General features: G+C 47.1%; 1 protein-coding gene across 1 annotated transcript in view; it reads left to right on the forward strand.

Annotated features, from left to right (window-relative positions):
- LRRC7 (leucine rich repeat containing 7) overlaps positions 1–20,764 on the forward strand; it is a 419,637-nt gene that overhangs the window by 261,593 nt on the left and 137,280 nt on the right. The window contains exons 5-6 of the mRNA XM_088466556.1: positions 5,629–5,718; positions 15,878–15,934. Of these exons, the coding sequence (XP_088322682.1) occupies positions 5,629–5,718; positions 15,878–15,934 (147 nt within the window). The remainder of the gene's footprint in view (positions 1–5,628; positions 5,719–15,877; positions 15,935–20,764) is intronic.

Consider the following 20,764-nt stretch of genomic DNA (forward strand, 5'->3'; position numbering starts at 1 on the left):
GGAGGGCCCTGATTCAGAGCGAGCGCTCTGGTCAGAGCGTTCAGCTCTGAATCAGGCCCTTTATCTCTGTTCACTTTATCTGCATCCAAAGTTTAGTAAATAGACCCCATTGTTCTTGACAGGTGGACTACTGGTCCCTTTAAGGCTGCCACGGCATGATGGCACTTGGAGAACTAAAAGTATAAGCATGCCTGGACATAGAGGGCTTGCTGGCATTTGTAGTCTACCTGTAAAAAAATGAGTAACATAAAAACAGTACACACGCACACCGAATATTAAAATCCTTTTTTGCAAAATAAAAAAAACTCCCCCACGCCCCTCGTTTTTCCCATTTATTACTTACTAATTTCAAAAAGAGAGAGGGAGGTCCTTTTCATTCCATGTAGGCCACCATGGTACACACAACCTATGACGCAATTTTTTTCCCTTTGTACGCTGGGCAGATAGGCATCAGAATAAAACATGACGTTCTGTATAACCAGCAAGTTTTATAACAAATACATTTTAAGTCAAAACCTATGATACTCTTTGAAAGCCACTTCAGTCGGCCGGACTACATTTCATCTTCCTAATAGGACAGAAGTTACATTTATGTGTAATAGGATAACATGAGCGCCAGACGAGAACGTGATGCTAAAGGATGAATGGCCTCGTAGCGAGGGGAAGATAAATAATATCCCGTGCTGGAATAAAATAAATACTTTTTTTATTAAACAATAAATTGTGGCTACAGGCTTTGTTTTGCACCCTTACCGAAAGTGTCGGCAGCAAAAGTCCCGCGCAGAGACTGATGTTCAGATTATGGATCATGTCACAAGCCGCAGAACGCCCGGCGCGGTGATTAATGAGCCTGGGTGCATTGTTGCAGAGCAGCGCAGGAGATTTGTTCTACACAAATGATGATATGGAGCAGCCTACCCGCAGCACATTCTCAGCCTGGTCAGATTGATCTAAGCCACTCTGATATGGCATCACCCTACCAAGATATATATGTGTAACTATTACTGGCCCTAATGAGTCCTGCAACCACAAGAACAGTTTTGAAAGAGGCTGTTTCTGAAATGCACCTTCGTATTACCACCGCAAAGCTATAACAGAGTATTTAATGCCTGCTATTTTTATCCACCTACAGATTGTAGGCTAGATTGATGCTGCCATGTGAAATTACAGACTACCCTTGTTAAGATGCACTGCAGCCTAATTTGTGGGTTTGTGCTCAATGTTTACCGTAGTTGCCATCTGACCCTGATTTGCAGGGATAGTCCGGCGTTTTATCCTTTGCAATGCCCCAGGGTTTCAGTATTGACCAAATGCACAGTGCAATTCCTCTAATTCTGTCTACTGAATGCAGTTGTCACTGTGGGGTGGTTCTAAGTTAAACCAATCTCTTTGTGCGGAGCAAATAGCGAGATTTATGATACAGCACATGTGCAGATGGAAATTTACACAGCTTTTGCATTAGAGATGAGCGGTTCGGTTTTGGCTCAGATCTTCTCACCAAGTTCAGATCTCAGAACAAGGAAAAACGTCATCTTTCACGGGACATCTCGCCACAGATGACATTTGCGGCTGTGGACAGAAAGAACAGCGGGCGGAGCGGCTTCTTGCTTGAAGCCGCACAGACCCTCGCTTTAGCCCTAGCATAAGGTAGTAAATCGGGCTACAGCTGCATCATGTAGAAAAACAGCCACTGTGCATCCGACTCAGAATAAACCCCAATATATTCATATTATCTGTGCTTTATCCATTAACATTTATTTAATAAGAGGACTTAGAATGTAAAGAAAAATATGACAATATAATGGAGTTCAGTAAACAGAACCTGATAGGGATGGTGGTGCACTGATAGGGATGGTAGTGCACTGATAGGGATGGTAGTGCACTGGTAGGGATGGCAGGGCACTGATAGGGATGGTACTGCACTGATAGGGATGGTAGTGCACTGAAAGGGATGGTAGTGCACTGATAAGGATGGTAGTGCACTTAGACTTAAGACTAAACCACACGTGATGTGCCGATATACACCCACTCGGCAGTAAAGAGTCCCTGGAAATATGTATTTATAGACTGATGGTACATGTTCACATCTGTTGTAATGTATCTGCAATGTTCTGTCTTTTTTTTCCTTAATTGCATGTGCGATTTTGTTTAACGTAGTGACATAAAAATAGTGTAATTATTAAAGTGTGCAAACAGAACCAGAACCGCTGGGATTAAAAATCGTGCTTTAATATTGTTTATTTTTTATAAAGCCTGTAAAAACATGCAAAGTGATATGTGAATGGGATATATTGTTTCCAGTCAGAAGTGTTGAGAGTGGGATGATGAGTACAAAGACTTTGGCACATTATGTGGAGTTGGTTTTACCTGCGACCCTAGCTAAGCAAATGACCACAGGTATTAGAGTGACATTAGGTAGATGTTGGCTTAGCCCTGGAGGGATGCACGTTCATTGTGGCTTCAGCCTACGTCCCTTCCTGCCCCCAATACACACTTCCCAGTTCCTTGCACAGTTGGCTTTTGAAAAATAAAAATAGTTTTTACCTTGTCCTTGCTGGTTGGCTGGCTTTTGTCCAGATATACTGATGTCTGATGCAGTGATATCCGAGGCAGAATAGTGTTCAGACTCCACTGTTGTCCATTTGTAGTCTTTCTAGAAGGGGTGTTCCAAATGTTACATTTCAAAACAAATTTGTTGCAATCATCCAGCAACAGACTTTTTGATAATTTATTTGGGTAGTATCAAGTAGCGATTTTTTTAAATCAATGATTTTCTGCTATTTTTTAGCAAGTTTAACAATTGAAAAATTGCCAAAAAAGCTGTATGTTGAACCCCGTGTGCCAGGTTTTGTTTTTAATAAAACCACCTGTTTGTAACTTGTCAAAAAAACTGCTACTTTGAAAAAGCAATAATTTATTCATCTGGTCCCTTTTCTGCAGTATGTTTTATGCATTTGATTAAAGGCATTGTGAAAAGACTGTATACCTGCACAATATATAGTCAGGTCCATAAATATTGGGACATTGACAGAATTTTCATATTTTGGCCTCTAGTCACCACCACAATGGCTTTGAAATGAAACAAACAAGATGTGCTTTACCTGCAGACTTTCAGATTTAATTTGAGGGTAATTACATCCAAATCAGGTGAACGGTGTAGGAATTACAACGGTTTCTATATGTGCCTCCCACTTTTTAAGGGGCCAAAAGTAATGGGACTATTAACTCAAAAGCTATTTCATGGACAGGTGTGGGCTATTCCCTCGTTATTTCATTATCAATTAAGCAGGTAAAAGGTCTGGAGTTGATTCTAGGTGTGACATTTGCATTTGGAATCAGTTGCTGTCGACTCTCAATATGAGATCCAAAGAGCTGTCACTATCAGTGAAGCAAGCCATCATTAGGCTGAAAAATCAAAACAAACCCATCAGAGAGATAGCAAAAACATTAGGTGTGGCCAAATCAACTGTTTGGAACATTCTTAAAAAGATAGAACGCACCGGAGAGCTCAGCAACACCAAAAGACCCGGAAGACGACGGAAAACAACTGTGGTGGATGACAGAAGAATAATTTCCCTGTTGAAGAAAAACCCCTTCACAACAGTTGGCCAAATCAAGAACACTCTCCAGGAGGTAGGTGTATATGTGTCAAAGTCAACAATCAAGAGAAGACTTCACAAGAGTGAATATAGAGGGTTCACCACAAGATGTAAACCATTGGTGAGCCACAAAAACAGGAAGACCAGATTAGAGTTTGCCAAACAACATCTAAAAAAGTCATTACAGTTCTGGAACAACATCCTATGGACAGATAAGACAAAGATCAACTTGTACCAGAGTGATGGGAAGAGAAGAGAAGGAAAGGAACTGCTCATGATCCAAAACATACCACCTCATCAGTGAAGCATGGTGGTGGTAGTGTCATGGCGTGGGCATGTATGGCTGCCAATGGAACTGGTTCCCTTGTATTTATTGATGATGTGACTGCTGACAAAAGCAGCAGAATGAATTCTGAAGTGTTTCGGGCAATATTATATGCTCATATTCAGTCAAATGCTTCAGAACTCATTGGACGGCGCTTCACAGTGCAGATGGACAATGACCCGAAGCATACTGCAAAAGCAACCAAAGAGTTTTTTAAGGCTAAAAAGTGGAATGTTATGCAATGGCCAAGTCAATCCCCTGACCTGAATCCAATTGAGCATGCATTTCACTTGATGAAGACAAAACTGAAGGGAAAATGCCCCAAGAACAAGCAGGAACTGAAGACATTTGCATTAGAGGCCTGGCAGAGCATCACCAGGGATGAAACCCAGCGCCTGGTGATGTCTATGCGTTCCAGACTTCAGGCTGTAATTGCCTGCAAAGGATTTGCAACAAAGTATTAAAAAGTGAAAGTTAGATTTCGGATTGTTTAGTTTGTCCCATTACTTTTGGCCCCTTAAAAAGTGGCAGGCACATATAGAAACCGTTGTAATTCCTACACCGTTCACCTGATTTGGATGTAATTATCCTCACATTAAATCTGAAAGTCTGCAGTGAAAGCACATCTTGTTTGTTTCATTTCAAAGCCATTGTGGTGGTGAATAGAGGCCAAAATATGAAAATTCTGTCAATGTCCCAATATTTATGCACCTGACTGTATACAGAGAGTCAATTAAGCGCAGGGTTCTGATGTTTAGCTGTGTACATAGCGGGCAATTACACGAGGAAAACCTTGCTAGTTTTTTTATCACTCCTCAGCTTACCAGCTTTTCTCACATGAGCCTCTGCCCACCAGCTTTTCTCACATGCCCCTCTGCCCACCAGCTTTTCTCACATGCCCCTCTGTCCACCAGCTTTTCTCACATCCCCAAACTGCTCACCAGCTCTTCCATCATATGCCCGTCTTCCAGTTTTTCTCTTATATGCCCCTTGCTGCCCACCAGCTTTTGTCTTGCATGCCATCTACTGCAGCTAACTCTTCTCTCACATGCACTTATGCCAGCAAACTTTTCTCTCACATGCACCTCTGTCAACCAACATATTCCTTACAAGCCATTCTGCCTGGGGTTAGTAGAGGGCACTCAGTGGTCCCTGCTTTAGGTTACTTATTTTAATGGAGTGGAGAAGGGGTGGGGGGGTTCCTCAATTTTTTTACCATGTATATTTTTAATGACTGTATTAAGTTTTGAATACAGCAGTAATCATCTTCACATTGATAGTAATGACTGCTGTATCTGTGCTCCAGCTGTGGCAAGAAGTGCTCGGAGAGTGTATAGAGTAGATGTGACCGTATATTTGCACACGTAAGACCACAATATTGCACCAGCAGGTTTACACTTTCTCTTAATGAGGCTCTTAGTATTAGCTTTGCTGCAGGAAAGGAGAGAACGGCCATCGGTAAGAGCTGCAAGTTGCTGATAAGTTCCCAGTAATGGCAGACGCACTGGTTGTTGCAGAAACCGTGGCGTTGTACACCCGCTGCCACTAATGATGAGCTATGAGTGGCTTTTTACAGACCTAGTTACTCATGTGAGATAACAGAGGACATTTATAGAGAGGGTCGCGCATGGATATGGCGCAATTAATTATGTCTATTTTTTATTCTTTTGATGGATACCCTCATTTATTGCTTCTTCGTTGCAGGCTACCGGATGGCTTTACGCAGCTCCTTAATTTAACTCAGCTGTACCTTAATGATGCCTTTCTTGAGTATCTTCCAGCCAATTTTGGAAGGTGAGCAGAAACGGACACTTGAATTATTATCACCGTGATGTCATTCCATATTCTTCTATCTCCTAAGTGTATCCATATATAACTTGTTCAAGTACCTATCTGTCCTTTTTACTGTCTTTACTGTATTACCCCAAGTGACTGGCTTTTATAATATATCTTAGCAGGGTCATTAACTAAGTATAGGTCAAGTGAATGAAATGATGTTATGGCAGCCACGGAGTCCTGCACTGCGGACCCGATTCAGAGATGGACAAGATGCAGATGTTTACGTAGTTGAGCGATTATCGGTAATCTGCGCATGCGTCAAGTTAAATTTTTTCGTTGTTGCTTGCAGTGAGGATCTATTCGCAAAGTGATTGACAGGCAGGAACCATTTGTGGAGGGCAACTGAGGGGGGATGGGGTGGTGACTCGAACGTAGGCGTGGCACGTCCTTTTTGGGGGCGTGTCTCAGCCTACGAGTACAATCCCATATGCTGTACAAATGGCTCCAGCACCTCAGTTCCCACCACTATTCTATGGGGTTACTCAGAAGCCTAATTATTGACCGCTCTGCGATGATGCTGCCATTTTGTAGTTGCTTGGATGTGTGAAATCGCCAGTGGGCATCTCAGTACAAATCCAGGCGTCGGCGACATTTATATATTTTTCGCACATCCACTGCATACAAATTCGCACATCATACACTGATGCTAATTAATTTGGTAACCAGCCAGAAGCAAACACTTAATGGGTGGGACGCACTATTGCGGTCTTTGTGGTCCAACATCCAAAAGTGATGTTTTCGGAAGTTTGGACGCTCACCGCATATGCACCAAGCCCTGTGATGGGATACATTCCAAGGCTTGGATGTGGTGGGCAATACCATCTTTAGATGGCGTTGCCCAATAGAAGCCTTTGGGCTTCTATTCACGACTCATCCCTGGGAGGGTCCCTCCCAGCAACGCCCCCCCGTGCTGCATACATCACTCGACGCATGCGTAGAAGAACTTCTGGGTCATAGGTGCCACACCGGGTGTCATCACTCATTGTGATGCCTCAGCTGCAAACACTGTTGCTCCAGTCATGCCAAATTGTCCCTCTACGCGCGATCTGGCCGCGTCAAGTATCTTTATCACTCATAATGTGCATCATATTCGCATAAATAAGACAACTGGGAGTAACAAAACGACATCTCTGCTGTCTGGATGACTGCGCATGTGCAGAGTGAGTCTTGCGAGATCGCTTGCAGGGCCCCCTAAGCCGCAGGCTGCGGCCGTTTGGGATAAGGGAGGTGGCGGCCACCAGGTCCGTTTTACTAAATGGCGGCATGTTTTCCCCATTTTGTAGTCTTGCCGAGGCCAGGGTCTGCCTCTTCCAACGCAGATTTCCTGGCCCCGGCTGAGAAGTTCCGGTGGCCAGTCTGAGTAAGCTTATACTTAGATGGCCAATGGCAGCGAGCATTGTGCCCGATGGTCGCAATGGTAATCAATGCTTTCAATGCTGCATCTTTGGACCCAGCACTTGCAGTGGCATCATGTGGGGGAAGCGGGCCGCACCTGGGTGTCACCCTCGGAGGGGGTGCCACTAAAATGCCGGCTCCTCTGCAGTGACAGGAGCCGGGTGCTACAGTGTGACATTCTCATCGGGTGTCACCAGGGTGTGCACCAGGTGTCACCAGACCCAGCGACGCCTCTGAGCACTCGGATCTGCGATGCAGGCAGGAGCCGCCTCCTGTCCGCAGACGTCTCCTGCTGCATTACCATCATTATGCATGGCTGCCGCATCCATAGATTCAGCAGCGATGCTACTTGCGTCCATCTCGGAACTAGGCCTCTTGTACGTGCGTAACACCAATTCCTGTGCGGTGAAAGGCGCAGGCCAGTGTCTCTAGCACACCCCGAGCGGCTTTTCGCTGCATCTGCGATGCGAATAGGTTGCAAAATTGAAAGAAAGATCTTCTCGAAGCAGCTCAGTCGCACCAGACATCTCGTACTGTATGGCGCGTACATGCTGGGTGCTGTAATACTTAATAATAGCTACTGTTCTGTGAGAATGTCATATGACAGGATCCCCAATTTCCTCTTCCTACGGTCTCTAATGAGGAGAATGCCGGTAGCGGTCACTGTGCTGCACAAAATGTATAGTGATAATCAGAAACAGTGGCCCTGATTCAGAGCCGGACGCTCTGACAGAGCGCTCGCTCTGAATCAGGGCCGGTCTTTTTTTTTTTAGAACGGCCTCCTGGCCGCTCGCATTGCTGTGGGTGACCACCCACAGCTATAGCGAGCGGCCAGGAAGATGGTCGCGATGGTCAAGACCATCGCGACCATCGGGCTTGCGACGAGACCCTTGTGGTAGGGTCTCGTTGCCGCAAGCCCCAGAGAGATTTTGGCTCTAACAGAGCCGAAATCTCTCCCACTGACATCACTCGTGATGTCAGTGGGGCCGCCCCCAAACGGAGGCGTTCACATGGGAATGCCTCCGTTTGGGCAGCCACTCCCCCAGCCCGCCCACCAAAGGGGACGAGCTGTCACTCAACATCGACAGCTCGTCCCCTTTCTTGCGAGACCCGGAGCGACGGAGTGCCCGTCGCTATCCGGGTCTCGCACATGCGCACGACGGAGCCGGCTCCGTCGTGCGCATGCGCACTGGCCCACCATCGACCCGGTTGCGAGCGCACAGCACTTGCGACCAGGTCTGAATCAGGCCCTGTATCCTGGAATGGATCCTATAACTGCATACGTCATGTTACTGCGTCAGCTCCTACTATTTCACCATTCGCAGTTCCGGGGAGGCGACTCTCTGAGATTCTCAGCTTTTTAAAAAATTGGGTAATTGTAATTTTTAATAAAAAGCTGTTGGTTTTGGCTACATTTGCATCAGTTGCACAACACATAGGAGAGGATTAATGGCTCAGGGTAAGAGAGGAATGGCACGGCGCACTGTCCCCATTTGCAGCAGATATTTTTATCATCTGATTTATGTCCATGTCATTTCCCTATTCCACCCAAAAAAAAGTAAGTTTGCATTTTCAAAGCAAAGAGTGTTGTGGTTTTTATTATATACCAACAGCAGCTAATCGGCCCTCATTTACCTCTTGCCAGTTTCCCTCACTAACCTGGAGTACTGCCTTATAATAGTGGGCACAGCAGATGCTTGGGTGCGATAAGCTGGATCCTAGAACTGTCACTGAGAATTGAGAACAAATAGATCCTTTGTAAGTGTGAGTTAGGGCCACATTTCATGACCATTGACAGCTATGCCATGGATGGTTGATTATTTTTTTTTACCATCGGCAAGAAAGCATCCAGGTTTAGCCATCGATGGCTTGATTATGTGCATGGCAGGGCTGGCATTCTCCATCAGGGATCATACACTGATATTTGTCATAGGTGGACTTCCATCGATGGGGAAAGCACTCACCATCGCCATCTAACCATCGATGGTTGCTAACCTTATGCAGGTTGTCAGGGATCTAGAATGTGGCTTTGAGGAAACACGCAGGGACTCATTCAGACACGCTTGCAAGCGCTGAGCGTTCGCAAGCGGGTCGATGTTGAGGCCCTGCACACGCGCAGCGGCCGCACTGCGCGTGTGCAAGCCCAGGAGCGAGAGAGAAATTCTCTTGCTCCGGGGCTCACTACAAAAGGGGCGGCTGTTGATGGTGATCGACCGCTCGCACCGTTTTTGTAGGCGGGGTGGGGGGGGGTGGCTGGCCAAACGTAGGTATTCCCGAAGGAACGCCTGCCAATTGGTGGCGGCCCCACTATTAGAGCCGAAAGCTCACTGGGGCTTGCGGCAGACGAGACCCTACCACCAGGGTCTTGTCGCAAGCCACGATGGTCGTGATGGTCTTGACCATCGCGACCATCAACCTGGCCACTCGCTAAAGCTGTGGGTGGTCACCCACAGCTTAGCGAGCGGCAAGGAGGCAGGCTCATTACAGAGAAGCGGCCCCTCATTCAGAGCGAGCGCTCGCATTTCGCGAGCGGCTCTGAATGAGGTCCACAATGTGTATGGTGATAGAGTGAGGGGAGATTGGGTATGATATCCCGGCGGCAAATACCGACGCCAGAAGCCCGATTGTTGAAAATCCCGATTACGGCTCCATACATTAACAAATATTAATGTGTAGCATTCCCCATCACCCAAGTCCCTCAACTAGCTCCTGCACAGGACAGCCTGGGTTGTGGGTGTGTGAGGTCCAGGATGGTCAGCATTGGGCTAAAACCTCCATTGAGGGTAGGGTCTGTAAAGAAAAGCCATGTCTCCCTCCCAAAGACCTCCAGCCCCGTGATGAAAAGTGCTCAGGCTCATCAGGGTACCCCTGGGCTGAAAGGCTAATGAGGAATATTAGGAGTAGCAATGCTGCCACCCCTAGTAATACAGCATTAACCACAATAATTGTTGAAACTTTGAAATAAAAATCCTCATTTGCTAATTCAATAGTAGTAAAAAGAAAAAACAACAACAAACATTATTCCTCATGTATATCAAAGGGAAATGCTCTAAGTGTATCATGGAGCAGACAGAGCAGAAGATGTCATTACCGGCTTCCAAAGAATTATTCAATCAATTTCAAATAATTTGCCTCCCACGACAACAGAAACGTAACCGTAGCCGGTGAAATAGGGGTCTATGGGGGTCATTCAGACCAACTCGCTCGCACAGCACGCTCGCACAGCACGCTCACAAACGGGTCAATGTTACCCCAATGCGCATGCGCACGACGGAGGGAGCTCTGTCGTGCGCTTGCGCGAGACCTGGACTGCGACAGCCAAGCTGTCGCTCCGGGTCTCGCACCAAAGGGGGCGTGCTGTCGATGGTGACTGACAGTACGCCCCCTTTGGTGGGCGTGCCGGGGGCGTGGCTGCCAGACGGAGGCGTTCCAATGGGAACGCCTACCGTCTGAAGCCGGCCCCACTGACATCAGTAATGATGTCAGTGGGAGTGATTTTTGGCTCTGATAGAGCCAAAATCACTCCTGGGCTTGCGGCAGCGAGACCCTACCGCAGGGTCTCGTCGCAAGCCCGATAGTCACGATGGTAAAAGACCAACGCGACCATCTTTTTGGCCGCTCGCATATGCTGTGGGTGGTCACCCACAGCTATGCGAGCGGCCAGGAGGCCGCTCCATTTTCAGGTAGGAGGGCACTGATTCAGAGCGAGCGCTCTGGTCAGAGCGTTCAGCTCTGAATCAGGCCCCATGTACTAAGGGCCTGATTCAGACCCGCTCACAAGCGGATCGATGGTTGTGCATTGCGCAGGCGCGGCGTGCGCAAGCCCAGTAGCGAGTGAGACATTCACTCCCTCCGGGGCTCGCTTCAGACGGGACAGCTGTCGTTGTTGATCAAAAGCTCGCCCCTTTTTGTAGGCAGGGTGGAAGGGTGGCTGGACAAACGGAGGCGTTCCTGAAGGAACGCCTGCCGTTTGTGGGCGGCCCTACTGACCTCACCAGTGATGTCAGTAGTGAGCTTCCGGCTCTATTAGAAGCCCAGTGAGCCGGAAGCTCACTGGGGCTTGTGGCAGACAAGACCCTACCACAAGGGTCTCGTCACAAGCCCGATGGTCGCGACCATCACCTGGCCGCACGCAAAAGCTGTGGGTGGTCACCCACAGCTTAGCGAGCGGCCAGGAGGCCGGCTTTTAACAAAAAAAGCGGCCGCCCTCATTCAAGCGAGCGCTCGCTTTTTGTGAGCGGCTCTGAATGAGGTCCTTATCCTCTCCAAGGATTTGTTACAGTGCTCACACGGAGATGAGACCGCAGGACTGCTGACCAAGGACAAGACTGGGCAGAGGAGCTGACTGGAGTGTGGCTGCAGAAAGATGGCACAGCACAGAGAGAACACGGTGTGCTAGCAGCGGCAGGCAGGTCACTATGGTCTGAGGATTGTCTAGGGACTGTAGTGCAGCTACTACGCTAGACAAGGAATGACTAGATACGGTATAAACTGCAGGGCAGGAGCGACCAGGACTGTGGTATGCAGGATTACAGGCAAGTCAAGACAGGCAAGAACCTGACAAGGGTAAGGCAGACTAGACTGGACTGGCAAAGACAAGACAGACAGGACTCGAGTACAGACAAGACTGGACTAAAAAGAAACAGACAAGGCACAATGATGTGGCAAGAGTACTGGCAGGAGTTCAGACACAGTTCAAGGTGCGGCTAGCAGGCTGTGGTGCGGCTAATGAGCTGAGATGGTTGCAGACTATGATGTGTAGCCTTGAGGGCCGTGAGCGACTGCAACAGCTGAGGTGCGATTACTGAGCCGCCAAAGTACGGATAGAGTTCGATGCTGCCTTGTGGGCCATGATGGTATAGACAGATGGCCTGATGCCCTAGTGCGCATGCGCACAACGGAGGAAGCTCCGTCGTGCGCATGCGCGAGACCCGCATAGCGACGGCCAAGCCGTCGTTATGGGTCTCGCACCAAAGGGGGCGTGCTGTCGATGGTGAGTGACAGCAAGCCCCATTTGGTGGGCGTGCCGGGGTGTTGCTGCCCAGATTGAGGTGTTCCCATGGGAACGCCTACCGTCTGGGTCCGGCCCCACTGACATCACTAGTGATGTCAGTGGGAGTGGTTTTGGCTCTGATAGAGCCAAAAGCACTCCTGGGCTTGCGGCAGCGAGACCCTACCGCAGGGTCTCGTCGCAAGCCCGATGGTCGCGATGGTCTTGACCATCGCGACCATCTTTTTGGCCGCTCGCATATGCTGTGGGTGGCCACCCACAGCTATGCGAGCGGCCAGGAGGCCGCTCCAATTTTAGGTAGGAGGGCCCTGATTCTGAGCGAGCGCTCTGGTCAGAGCGTCCAGCTCTGAATCAGGCCCAGAGTTCAATGCGGCCTAACAGGCCGTGATGTGACTAGATGCAGCTTTGAGAGCTGTGATATACTTGGCAAAAGTGCAGCGCAGGAGCCGTGATGGGACTGAGACAGCCGAGGTGCGGCTACTGAGCCATGATAGTACTAACACAGTTCGAGGCCTAGCAGACCATAATGCAGGAACCAGACAGCAGACAGGAGTACTCAGACGCGGCAGGAACACAAACTGGAGGCAACGAGGCGGAGAACACTGCAGGTAACATTAGCTGAATGCAGACTGACACGACTAGACAGGACTGTGGTAATAATACAGCAGGGCTGAATACTGACAGGATCAGGTTACAAGAACAGTTGAACTTGGTAGAACGACAAGAACTCAGGTAAATGTGAACAGAGCAACATACACTGGTATTCAGACCGTATAACCGGCACTGAGTGCAGGGCTGGCTGTAACTGAAGAGATACAGGGTCCAATCAGAGCCATTTCCTGCAGGGAGCTTTTCCTAATCACAGGCCAGTGTGCACCTGAGCTCTGCACAGAGACAGATGATTACTTAGTGAGCACCTGAGATCTGCACACAGACAGGCAGGAATGACAGGCTATGAGCTGTACATGGACAAGACAGGATTTCAAGATGCCGTCAACAGCCGGAACAAGGACAGGACATGATGCAGTTTCCCAGTTGCAACTATGGCTGGGCCCTGTCACCAAGATGATCCACAACCCGCGGATCCTAACAGGCTTAGTACATAGACCCCGTAGTTTGGGCTGATTGCTGCTAACGCAGGGGGGGGGCACAACGAGTGTGGGGTACCTCTGCAAAAATGCCAGGCTATGCCAGGCTCCTTTCACCCTATCAAATTGTGATACAAGACCTGGACCTCAACACCATGGGTCTCTATTCCCTTGGGAAATTGGACGTGCAAAAAAAAGTGTCAGCCCCGGAGCCGGGCAAATGAGCATACCTGGACATGGCGCCTACTCTATACAGACTGCCACGTCATTGAGTATGCTACAGTTACACATGTACACACTCCTACTCTACATAACTGCACCTCCCCACCCCTGATCTGGGACTGGAAGTGTGTGTTACAAGGAGCCATGTTGCGTCACGCACAGTCAAGCTCTGAAGACTTATTGCTGGCCCGCAGGTGGACTTACGTACAACTCTAAACCAAGCCACAAGGGTCACTTGTAAAAAAAAAAGTGCGGCCTCGCAATCCTTCTCTATGTGAGCGGATGCTCCTACTTGTCTGCCAAGTGCATTTCCAGGAGCACAGAACTAAAATATAAAAAAATAAAATGTTTTATTCCTTTGTCATAAAACTTCTGGTTATGCATTATACAGTATGGAATAAGCAGCAGTTATATGGCAAAGGAATAATATATTTCATTTTAGTCTTTTAGTAAAACTACAGCGTGGGGGAGATGTACTGTAGCAAACTTTTTAAAGGGTGGAGAAGAGGACAAATTGGTGAAAGCAACCAATCAGCTTCTACCTATCACTTTATAGAATGTACTAGATAAATGCTAGCTTGAATATAATGGGTTGCTAAGGTTTGATACTTTCCCCACTAATAGTCTCCGTGGAGTTCTGTGACAAGCAGCCTCATGCTTTTATATGGCTAAAAAACTAATTGGTGTACTTATATTTCTCACTAGGAAGTGGATTATATCATATATATTGCAGTAAAACTGTACATAGAGTTTAGACAATGCTTACTGTAAATTATAGAAGGTAGACACTGCTTACTGTGAAATATAGAAGGCAGACACTGTTTACTGTAAATTATCCAGGGTAGACAGTGCTTACTGTGAATTATAAAGGGTAGAAACTGCTTACTGTAAATTAGAGGGTAGACAGAGGGTAGACAATGCTTACTGTATATTATAAAGGGTAGACAATGCTTACTGTATATTATAGAGTGTAGACACTGCTTACTGTAAATTATAGAGGGTAGACACTACTTACTGTATGTTATAGAGAGTAGACACTGCTTACTGTATATTATAGAGGGTAGACACTGCTTACTGTATATTATAGAGGGTAGACACTACATACTGTAAATGATAGAGGGTAGACACTGCTTACTGTATGTTATAGAGAGTAGACACTGCTTACTGTATATTATAGAGGGTAGACACTGCTTACTGTAAATTATAGAGTGTAGACACTGCTTACTGTATGTTATAGAGAGTAGACACTGCTTACTGTTTATTATAGAGGATAGACACAGCTTACTGTAAATTATAGAGTGTAGACACTGCTTACTGTATATTATAGAATGTAGACACCACTTACTGTAAATTATAGAGGTTAGGTAGACACTGCTTACTGTATATTATAGAGGGTAGACCCTGCTTACTATAAATTATAGAGGGTAGACAATGCTTACTATAATTTATAGAGGGTAGATACTGTTTACTGTAAATTATAGAGTGTAGACACTGTTTACTGTATATTATAGAGGGTAGAAACTGCTTACTGTAAATTATAGAGGATAGACAATGCTTACTATAAATTATAGAGGACTTTTTAGATTGCGTCTAATATCTGTATTAATATACAGCAGGGGGTGTGTTATTGCTTATGATACACAACCTTTACTAATGAACGTTAAAGCGATGATATCAGAACTTATTGTTTATAAGCACAATTTACAGGAGTTATACAGTATTCATGTACTGCAGTAATAACCACTGTGAGCGGGCAGAAGGCCTGATTCAGAGACCGCCGCAATGCCGATATTTACGCAGAACGAACAATCGTTTGCAAACATGGCACTGCGCACGCACAGCCATTGTTTTGCGACTACGTTTGCATAGAGGAACCATTCTCACAGTCAGATTTTAGTGGTGGTAACGAGGGGGGGTTGGTAAGAAGAACGCAGGGGTGCCTGACCATTTCAACGCCATTACACAGGTGCGCATAAACTAGCCAATTGCCATCTCCTGTTCAGCATGAGAGCTCTCTACGTGTCAGGAGTGCCGCAGTACTTGCAGCTGGTCAGACCTGCCACATATGCAGCATGGCTGCCTGCTGTGCGTCGATGGTTCCGATGTTGCACGCTGTTGGACGGATATGAGAAGACAGCAGTGGGCGTCCCTATGCCCGGCTGGGCTTTGGAAGTCATTAGCATTTTTTAATAACTGCGATCCGAGAGAGCATGCAGCTGCGATGGCATTCCCGTCCGTCTATGAATCAGCTCCAGAGTCGCTCTCCCCGTTCCTAGTTTATCTGTGTGTAAGTGAGAATATTTGCTTTTATTTTTGCTTTTTCTCCGTATCGATTTTTAACCTGCACTTTCCTGTATAATTACTACACACCGTACATTTCTCTCCTTTGTGTCATCAGGCTCAGCAAATTGCGGATATTAGAGTTAAGAGAAAATCATTTGAAAACTTTACCAAAGTAAGTGATTGTTTTCTGTTATTTCACTTCTAGCCAATCAGAGTGTTCAGAGGTCTTATTCTGAGCTCATTATCCTGGTGTAAGACTGGCTTTAACGATGATGAAGTTGGTGCTTCATGTACGTAATGTGGCTAATTAATGGTGTGTCTGGGAAGGTATCAGAATGGCACAAAAATAGCTGTTTCTATATAAATGAAACATTTCTCAATATTTTATATTATTATGCAACGTTGTAACTGATCCTGAACGCTCAACACTTTATAAGTGATCTTCAAATATCCTGATGTTTGCATTAGCTGTGTCTATTATACTGCACTTTATATGTAACATAACCTCTTTCACCTACAAGTGGCTGCCGACTTAGGTGATGGTCTATTTACTAAGCCTTGGATGGAGCTGAAGTGAACGGAGATAACGTCCCACCCAATCAGCTCCTAACTTTCATTTTTCAAACACAGCCTGTGATATGTCTGTCAGTTAGGAGCCGATTGGTTGGGACGTTGGAAACGTGTTAAACAAGCAAAGTGTAGAGTAAAGCCGCATACACACTTAACGATATGCTCCATTTAGTAAATTTACCCCTAAAAGACAATTTTGATACCTAAGTTTGGCCCACTCTCCCTTTCTGTGTCCACCCATTGACCTCTTAGAATGTAAGCTCTTGTGACCAGGTCCCTCACTCCTCTGCTTCTCTACCTAATTAGGGGGTCTATTCATGATCACTAATGGGCTTGCTATGCTTTAAGCAACGGGTGCAGATGGCATTTGTTCCCGGAGCCCCACTCCTTTCTATGGGAAGGAGGTGCGGAGTTGCGAAGAGAAATCCGAGTGGATCCCTCCGCTGTCTCCTCACCGGGCGACCTTTGTCTGTGTGCGTGCGTGTGCACAGTCAGCCCACATAGTCTCCGATAAGTAACACAGCTACTTCTGCTTTTCAGCGCAGCTGTCACGCACCAGAGCAACGCTGAATTACACCAGCCGGCGAATGCAGTTGCTCAAAAGAGGCCGGGAAATCTCCATCAGCCAACGGAGATCCTGGCCTCTTCCCTCCCAACAGCGGCGACACGCCTCCATTTGGGGATAAAGGAGGCCGTTGCCGCCCCCTCCCCACCCAGAAATGGCAGCAGACTGTCAATCTCTTACAGTCTGCGTGCAAACACGCAGGACCCGTACTAAACTTGCGCCGGCATAGAGCGACACAATTGGAGATGTGCGCTGACCATCGGGTTAGCGCACATCTCTGAATTAGGCCCTATGGCTTTTGTTGCATGTACCATTCACTGTGCACAGTTCTACAGAACCCCTTTGGTGCCATATAAATAAAATATAATACTCACACAATGGTTACCGGACACCATGGACGGAGCAGTAGAATAATGTTATTCTATGTGTTACAGAGGCTGAATAGTAAAACTATTATAAGAGATTACTAGACCTGGTGGTTACAGAATACCATGTAACCGGCTTTCTGGTACAAGCACACTTATTGTTGTACTGTAGATAATCCCTGCTATTCTCACATGACCTAATTCTCCATTTTTGCCTCAGCTTAGCACCATTAGTGAAGACCTTTGGGATCACTGACCATCAGGGCAATATCGCAATATTTCAATCCTTAAAATAGTACAACAGGAATTTTACCAGCTTGAAGCATTGGAATTGAAACTAAACACAGAAGGGCCTATTCATCAACACTAAAATAAAGTTTTTTAGGACATTTTCCTTAAATAACGTTATTTTAGTGTTCATGAAGTATCTTAACACAGGAGATGTCACTGATATCTCCTGGTTAAGTCCCCCTGCGTTAATTTCCACACTCACCATACATTAGTACATTAGTATGGGTACATTAGTATGGGGATGTGGAAATTATGGTATTCATCAAATGCCGAAAATTATGTATTTTCGGAATTTGATGGAGGTACTATCAGCCACTGTGAGGTGGCGAATAGCAGGTGAGACTTACCTGCGGTCAGCTGGGCAGGTCCCCCGCAGCTCCCTCTGGCTCTCTGTTCCCTCCTCTGGCTCCGGTGGTTGCTCGGACAACTGTGTTCTCCCTGCAGAACACAATAAAGTTTAGAAAAAAATTTTTTTGTTTTGTAAACTGTACCGTGGTGTGCTGGGAGACCACGTGTCAGACCAGCAGGACGGAGCGGGAGGCTGCTGTGCGGGCAGGTAAATGCGGGACGGGGGGGGGGGAGGTGAGTGGAGGAGGGAGGGGTGGGGTACACAAAATTACCGCAGCTGCAAGTAGTGCTGCTCATGCGCTGGGTTTACGAATGTAACAGCACATGCGCAGCACGGATTACAGCTGCGGTAAGTTAGAGCAGGCAGGGAAAAGTATCTATTTACCGAAAAGCTGTTATCGCAAAAATTTCAGCTTTTCGGAATAGATAGTTATAGGGAGGAGGAATGATGCATTCCTCCGGTAATTAGGTAGAACTCCATGTGAGTTCTAAACCTAATTACCTCCATCGATTTTTAAGGTTTGATGAATAGGCCCCAGAGTTTTTTAAAAATCCCTTCAAGAATCTAGTTGTAATTAAATTAATTTAATGACAATTGTGTCGGAAGTACTGATTGGACAACTGCTGCAGCCAATCGGTTCTCTGCATGCAAAATAAATGTTGAAACTGCTACAATTCTATATTCTCCATCGCCGGCGGTACATCTGACAAATCAGGGGCACCTGGGAACGACACACCTCATTTTATGTCGGGCAGGGGCCCTTTAAACAAGTTGTTGAATGAGAGGGGGGGGATTAAATAGAAGACTTTTTTCAGGCCTCTGTGGTGCGGTGACCATGCCGAGAGCCCCCTTAGTCACCTGCTTGATAGACGTGCTGTATTCCAAGCATCTAATCAATTTCCCATTCCTGCTCGAGGATATTCTATTTACAGTTTGACCCGCAAGAAGATTAATTAGATTAAAATGCTTCTCCGGCTGCCGGTTCTCCCTTTGTTTTATTAGACTCATTTATCAGTGTGCAATTGGGGAGATTGGAGAGTTGGACGGGGGCTGTTTGTTTCCGAATCTCAGAACACGATGTAACCCCCACTCTGCAGGGAGACGGAAGCCATCGATCCATAGGCGTCGTGTCCTCCTGCAGCTTTCATTTAGCTTTCAGTGCTGCAAGATTTTATTGTGATCCCTATTCTGTCCCCTCTAGTTTATAAGATAAATATGAATGCAGGAAACCTATTCTGGTAGGATTAAAGTCGTGTTTTGTGCAGCTGCTACAGCAAAAAGGGGAACTACTCTGCAGTTCTACATTTCCTCAGTCATGACGTGTCTCTGAACATCCTTAGAAGGACCCCAAAGGGGGAGTGGCCATGCCATCTAGTGGGTGTGGTCACACCAGTTAGGGAGGGAGCCACGCCTCTACCCTGCTACACCTTTGGAGGTCCTCACCTATGTAGCAGTACATCCTTTCCCCATGTAGCGCGACGTTCTTCTGCGCACTGCCTGCGAATAGCCCTGTAGACACTCTTTCTGACAAGCGTCTTGCTTGGCTTCACATCGGTGTGTGCAGTGCTTAGAAGCATTCATGCTTGATTAGGCGTAATTTTCTGCATGAGCGCCCATTGGATCTGATTCATAGATGTACGCTAATGCCAACGGAGCTGCAATCCCGCCCGCAGCTGCAGTGTGAAAATATATAAATGTCGCAGACGCCAGGATATGTATTGAGGCGTCCACCGGCGGCATCGCAAATCCAAGTATCTGCATACAAAAAAAGCAGCATCGGACGCAGAGCCTTCGATTACCGGTCCACTAAGTGGCCGCGCAGAATGGGCACTGCAGCTGAGACGCAGGAGCCTTTTTTATTCTTGCGTGCGGGATCGCAGACGCATTACGTGACACGCCCCCAAAAACGGTCACAACATGCCTTTGCTGCCACTCCCCATTACCTCCTCCATACGCTCGCTTCACTGCCAATCTCACTGCGTGCAAATAGTCGCCGCGTGCTACATGCGCAGTTTACTGATAGTCGCTCAACTGCAAACATATCAGCTATGCGTACAACTGTGATTCAGGCCCCGTGTGCAAGTTGCCAGGACCATGACTAGGGCAGCACGAGCTGTGCCGCCTCATAAAACACAGGGCTCCATGGCTGACCCATGGTCCCTGCAGTTGGCCAGCAGGATGCCTGTAAAGAGCACCCTGCAACCTCTACAGCACCTCGGAGCATCCCAAGGATGCTTCCACTTAGTTGCTGTTTTTCCCGTCACTGGCGGCCATTGCCCTCTCGGCATGACATCATATTGTCAGGGGCGTGGCTAGCACAGGACGCTGTAAAGCCCTGTTACGGCACTGCACGTTGCTACAGGCAGACATTCGGGCTCACGTTGGATTGGGTGTACTCCTGTATGCTTAGAATAAAATACACAAGTATCTGCTGCACATCATGCCCACATAAAAAAGCAACACGATTACATCAGTCCTTATGCAGAACCGACACTTGCGCCTGCTTGGCACACATGGAGATGAGTCTGAGTGCTGAAAGCCTGTCTCACACCCTACTCACTGTAACTCTCCCCTCACTACACTAAGCTTCAGTGTCCATTGAATCTCCTACCTCCATCACTGTGTCTTCTCTTACTGCTGCTGAGTTGATTGAGTTCCGATGTCTAAACACTGCAGGGCACTTCCTGGTCACATGACACATCCAAGGTGTCCATCAGTGCTCAAGGCAGGCCTCCTCCCCAAACAGAGGCATGCCTCTACTAGCTCTCTTTCTGTGCAGCTTACTGCCCGTGGTGTGGTCCCGCCCCCCAGCTCTGCAAGCAGTGTCTGACTATACAGAAGCGAGGCTGAGCTGTTGCTGCC

The sequence above is a fragment of the Taudactylus pleione genome, unplaced genomic scaffold (genome assembly GCF_031769625.1).
Source record: "Taudactylus pleione unplaced genomic scaffold, aTauple2 ptg003505l, whole genome shotgun sequence".
Taxonomy (NCBI): domain Eukaryota; kingdom Metazoa; phylum Chordata; class Amphibia; order Anura; family Myobatrachidae; genus Taudactylus; species Taudactylus pleione.